The sequence below is a fragment of the Prosopis cineraria genome, unplaced genomic scaffold, assembly GCF_029017545.1.
Source record: "Prosopis cineraria cultivar Desert tree isolate PC_DT_omini unplaced genomic scaffold, ASM2901754v1 PC27, whole genome shotgun sequence".
NCBI lineage: Eukaryota > Viridiplantae > Streptophyta > Magnoliopsida > Fabales > Fabaceae > Prosopis > Prosopis cineraria.
Window position 1 is genome coordinate 26,797 of NW_026555358.1, and position 6,237 is coordinate 33,033.

General features: G+C 31.4%; 1 protein-coding gene across 1 annotated transcript; it reads left to right on the plus strand.

Moving 5' to 3' along the window:
* Nucleotides 1-1,683: 1,683 nt before the first annotated feature.
* On the plus strand, nt 1,684-3,491 carry LOC129294954 (protein ACCELERATED CELL DEATH 6-like). Its single transcript, XM_054933428.1, has 2 exons — nt 1,684-2,356; nt 2,947-3,491. The coding sequence occupies exons 1-2, from the start codon at nt 1,747-1,749 to the stop codon at nt 3,489-3,491; spliced, it is 1,155 nt and encodes a 384-aa protein (XP_054789403.1). The 5' UTR covers nt 1,684-1,746.
* Nucleotides 3,492-6,237: the final 2,746 nt, after the last annotated feature.

Sequence of the window (6,237 nt, forward strand, 5' to 3'; positions counted from 1 at the left end):
AATATTTTATTTTATTTTATTAGCTGCAGGAAACTAAGCGAAACAAGTGTTTCCATCAGATTAGTAAGTTACAAACTTACGAGGAAAAAAAGAGAGTGGGTAAGGAGTAAAGGATGCTGGTGCATGTTGGAGTCTTGGAGAAGATACTGGATATGAAAGTAAGGTGTGTTGAAACTTAAAAGTGAGAAGGAGAATCACATTCAAATCTTTTAACCATCCAATTTTTTTTTATGAACTTTAAAATTCTAATTATTATTCCTAATGCTTAAACGACACAATTTTCGGAGAATAAATAAAAATATTTTTGAGCAAGACAAGTTACAGCTTATTTCTTTTTTATATTATTTTTATTAGTTGTTATTGTTATATTCAAGGTTCAACTTCTTATACTACAAGTATTTCTGTACAGTTATGATAAAATTGTTTTTTTGAAATCACTAAATAATTTAAATTTTCATATCCATAATTATAAAATTTTTAAAGTTAAGATTCATTAGCATAAGTTTAAAATATAAAATGTACGATTAACTGGTTCCATAATTTCATAATTTTTTTTATGTTTGAGACTAAATTAATATGAACAATAAATGATCAGTGTCTGTTGTGTCTGGGTTGTTTTCTTTAGTTGCTATCAGGGACGAATCCAGGATCACATACATGGGGGGCAAGAATTGGACAATAAGATGGGGGCTAAAAATCCTTGATTTTTTTTTTTTTTGCATGTAAAATGCATACAATTTGTAATAAATTATGAAGGTCTGGGGGACATGCAGAGGTTTGTCAGTGGTTGCTATCTTGTTGTTTTCTTGCTTTGTTCCTTTTTCTCAATATCAAAGTAAAATTCTCGACTAATTAACTTACTTTTAGGGCTGAAGGGAATGGAAATTAATTAAGGAACAAGTAAGAAAATGATTCTGTTTAGATAAACCAATTGAGAAATTCTCATAAATATGTATTTTATTGTAAGAATAAAATCAATTAAAATAATGTATTAAAATCAATTCTCATAAGATTATATTTAAATGACTTGAGTTATTCTAATTAGATGGATCACAAATGACATGATGCACCTATTTATCTCCTGTTTATCTAAAGATTTCTCCAATTTCTCCTAAGGAAAGTACGTCACGAAAGCAAAAGGAGAATAAAGTAATTGGGCTGATTATAAAAATAAAAGCATGCATTATAAAGATGCGTTCCATACACAAACTCGCTGTCTGTTCGTTTTAACCCCACCTAAGGTTTACATGGACGTGCCACTACCGTAGAGGCAAGGAGCTCGTTGGCTTAACCCCGCATCATTCAATCAAATAAGAAGATGATCTACTTTAATTATCATATATTCTTCATATTAATTTATTCCTAAGAATAAGGTATAACCTGAAATTATGCAACGAATCTTAACTTAACAATTTTTTTTTAAATTAATTTAGTCCAATAGTCCTGCGTCTTTTTCTCCGATCTCATTTTTCATTTCTTGTTGCTCCTCATCTTTAAAACTCTCATGTTCTTGAGTTGTTTTCATCTCTTTGAAGTTCATTTCTTCTCTTGTTACTATTCTTATCAATAGCACATCTTGTTTCTCACTATTTTCTGCAACAAGAAAGTCGAAGCAGGTGGAAATTCCCATGGAAACTAATAATTCAATGGAAGGAACCATGCTACAGAAGACTGCAAGAACTGCTGAAGAAGCAGTTCGTTTCTTCAGTCAATCATGTTCAAATTGGCGTTATTCATAATGACACCATGAGTTATCAACTGTACAACGCTGTTCATGACGAGAATGAAGATGTAAGTAGATTTCTAGACGTCTTGGAGAGAGTATGTACAGAAAAACAACTTGATTGTCCCACCATCTTACATCAAGCCACTCCCACGGGTGATTCGTTGCTCCATGTTGCAGCTGAACGTGGGAGAACAAGGATCGCAGAGCTGCTTGTTGATAATAATTTTTTGCTGATTGTGACAAATGTAAGAAAAGACACAGCGCTTCATGTTTCTGCAAGAGCTAAGAATATTGGAGTGATGGGAGTCATCTTGTCCAAATTTGGCGATGTTAGCAGTAAGGATAACTTTATTATGTTACCCAATGCATCTGGGAATAGAGCTCTGCACGAAGCTATTCTGAGCAAATATCGTGAGGGGTTTGATTTCCTTCTAAGTGAGCAAAGTGAGAATACTTGGCCTTTCTATTGGGACACCCACCCAGCAGACTCACCAATATATGTGGCAGTCCAAAGTGGGGATGTTGAAATTCTTCATCGTCTCTTGCAAATTCCTTTTCCCTCAGACCGGGACATTTTTAAGCGTCAGGGAAACTCTCCACTTTTTGCCGCCATATCACAACGCAATATTGGTATGTATATGTGTGGGATGCCAAAAAAATTGATCAATGTGTTGCTTTTCTGGTTGTCATGTCAATTTCTTTACATTATGTTTAAAGATTTCTCCTTTCATCTAAATAGTTTAAACTTCGGTCAGACATATTTCAAATTTTATATATTTAATTATAATTAATTTTAAAATTACTAAGATATGATATTTCTTTCTTTATTACTCCCTCAACTATTTTGTATGGGCTTGTTCTTTTTTTAAAAAAATAGCTTTGGAGGCGTCATGTCCATAATTTTTAATTTTTTTATTGTTTTTTATTCTCTTGCTTTTCTTTCATTTTTTTCCTTTTCTTTTTTTCTTGTTTTTTCTCTTTGTTTTTTTGGCCATTTTTTCTTTTTCTGTGTCCCTGGTCAAATGGCTTTAATGGCATGTCAAATGCAAGTGTGTTTGATGATTATTCACTTCACTATAATTGTTTGAATCACCGGGTTAAATTAAACATATATCAAGTTTTATATATTTTAATCTACTTTTTAATTACCAGATGTGTTACTTTTTTTAAATATGACCCATTTTTAATTATATATAAAATATGTTTTCTTTTATGTGTAGCTGCTTTGAAGGAGATAGTAGACAATAAAGAAAAGTTGATGTTCCTCACTGATGAAAATGGAGACACACCCCTCCATTATGCAGCATGCACTGGTTATGTGGAAGGCGTTCATGAACTTTTAAACAAATCCACCCATCTCGCCTTTCAACAAAATTCAGGAAGTGATCTTCCGATTCACTTTGCTTGCTATAAGGGCCACATTCAGGTGGTTGAAGAATTGCTACGTGTACAAGGGCCTTGTACAAGTTTTTCACTCAATAATAAAGGTCGAGACATTCTTCACATTGCATCTATGAGAGGAAAAAGCAAGATGGTAAAATACCTATTGAAGCACCCGAAGATCAATTCCAAAACTGTGAATGAGAAAGACCTGCTAAATGGAGACACCCCACTGCATCTGGCTTCAAGAAAGTTGTATCTTTGGACTTTAGACCATCTATCACGAGACAAAAGAATAAATGTGGACGCCGTAAATGACCAGGGTTTAACAGCTATTGATATTATCGGAAGTTCTAATATTGGCCGGTGCCTCACTCAAACATAATACTAAGCTGAGATCAAATCATGTAGTGAAAAAAGCATGGAATGAGCATGATGCGGCTAACACACTCATAATTGTGGCCGTACTGGTAGCCACAGTGACATTTGCTGCTGGTATCACAATGCCAGGTGGAGTATACAGTTCGGATGACCCAGTCTCTAAAAAAAAGAGGCATGGCAGTGTTGACTGATCAAACCCTGTTCAAAATATTTATGACTTTCAACACCACTGCCACGTATTTATCCACTTTCGGTACTATTCTTCTTCTTTGGAGGCAATTGCCTGATCGTCATGTTTCAAGACGAGCGTATATTATCTCAACATATTTTGTCCATCTGGCTCTTGGAACCATGCCAGTGGCATTTATGGCTGCCATACGTTTGGTTGTCAGAAATGATAGCTTTCTTGCAGATCTTACAAGTATCGTCGGATTCATCTTTGTTTTCCTTATATTACTCCTTGGCTTTTTAGGATATTTTCCTAAGAGATCAATTCGCTTTCCGGTTTTCCATCAAGTTGTACGACTTGGTATTTGGTTTGGTCTTTTTTTATTTTATGGGAGTAAGGATGGTAGAATTTATGCTGGTGAAATCCAACAAGACGATGACAGTGCCACGCAAGAGAAGAACCGTGTCAACTCCCCTTGATATATATTGTAGAACCCAGTCGAAAGCTTTCTCAGTAATTGGGTAATTAATGTTTTGTTCACCTCTTCAGTTTATTTTATTTTGGATACATTCCTCAATGTAAAAAAGGCATTACAAATTAAAAATGCTCTTCATTCAGAACATCATCAAGTAAATGTGAGGAGAGAGTTGGGTTCACAATCAAATATATAGTCCACTTATTGTGAACAATGGTAAACTTTTTGGTGTAATATGAGCTAAGATATAATTAGAGTTTAATTTAAGATATTAGGGTTATCTATTAGGAATATTTATTCATTAAAATAAGGATTTATTATTTATTTTCTTATTAACTTAGATATTAGTATATTTAATATTAGATTTAGATTTGGGATTTGAGATTTGAATTTAAATTATTATTTTATTATTATTTTAAAACTTTGTAAATAGAGCTAGGAGATTTTATTTTTATTCAGTTTTGAGTATTGAATAATAAAAATTCTTATTTTTCTAGCCTCCTCCCTCCTTCTCTCTCTCTCTCTCTCTCTCTCTCTACTCCTTTCTCTTCTTTGTCTTCCTCTCCCAATTTTACATCAATTGCTACCAAAGTGAAATTCTCATCACACTTTTGTTGCCAATCTCACCTAGAAACACTACAAAAAAGTAGTGAATTAGCAATGAAATTTTGCATTACTAATCAATACAAAAGAACAGAGCTCATGAAAATAAAACTAATTAGTCATTAACAAGGTGCACCATAGGCTAATGAGACTTCCGTTAGCAATTAGTGTTCTGTATAAAGTCTCTTTTAAATTATTTTCAAACACACAAGAAAATTATCACTTTCAAAATAAAATTTTCTCTTCTCAATATCAAACTCGCATGACTTGTATAAAATATCAATCCTTCTAAATATAAAAAGTTATAACTAATATCTCATAAATTATATCACAAATTTTCATTATTGTCTTTATCAAATAAAAGACTACTAGAATTTATAAAGGCATTTTCATCAATCTAAAAAAATAAATGTTGTGACTTCAAGCATTAGAGTAACTTAAGTAATAAAAGTAATCAATACCAGCAATACATTGATACATGTAAATTATTTAAAATAATATTATAAAAAAATTATTAATAAATTAATTGAGATGTTATCCATTTATTTGAGACAATTCCAACATTGGAATTAACTCCTCAACACTCTTCACAATAAAATTTATTCCTAAAACATTTCAATATAGTAATATTTGAATCTCTAAAATTTTATAAAAGTCATAATTGTTCACTCACTTAATTATTGTAGTATATTCCTCCCTTGCCCTCGAACATTAATCTTTTAACTTTCATTCCAAAGATATTCATTCCATTCCACATTTCTCTTTAATCTATGAAGTTATGATAATCCACTAACACATAATACACCTTAACTAAACAATGTCCTCAACAAACTCTTTGTTTATATTTGCACTCTTTCCACAACATCATAACTTGAAGCCATGGTACTTTATTTTAATATATTGGAATATTTAGATAAATAAAATAAGATACAGGTCCAAATAAATAATTAAATATATGTGAGCAAAGTCCTTAATCCCAAGTTGCAACATAAAATTGAATAACTTCTATACTAAAATTTAGTCAATCATTCATTACCCATACTTAGTTATTTAACTAACTAAATAAAAAAATTTCTCCTCCTACATTTCATCAAACATCATATATACATTCTAAAATCAAGTTATACAAATACAATAATTTATAAGTTGTCAACCATACAACTTTCAAGCATTAACATGTTTCTTATAAATCTCCTAAATTCAATTCACAAGATTTAATTTAGTATAAGTGAAAAACAAAATCTAGTATTTAATTTTTAGTCCTCAAATTAACAGTGGATATATATCTCATTACTCCATTCAAACTCTTCTACACATTTTAACAAACACCTTGGATGCATTAATACTCAAACTATATCATCAAGCTTCTTCCTCTTCAAATCTCTTTCTCAACAATTCCTAAATATCAATATATAAATTTACTATGCTTCCCAAACTTAATTATTTACCAATAAGCAATTTAAACCTACGAAAAAAACAAAACCTCAATTCATCTGTTTTATT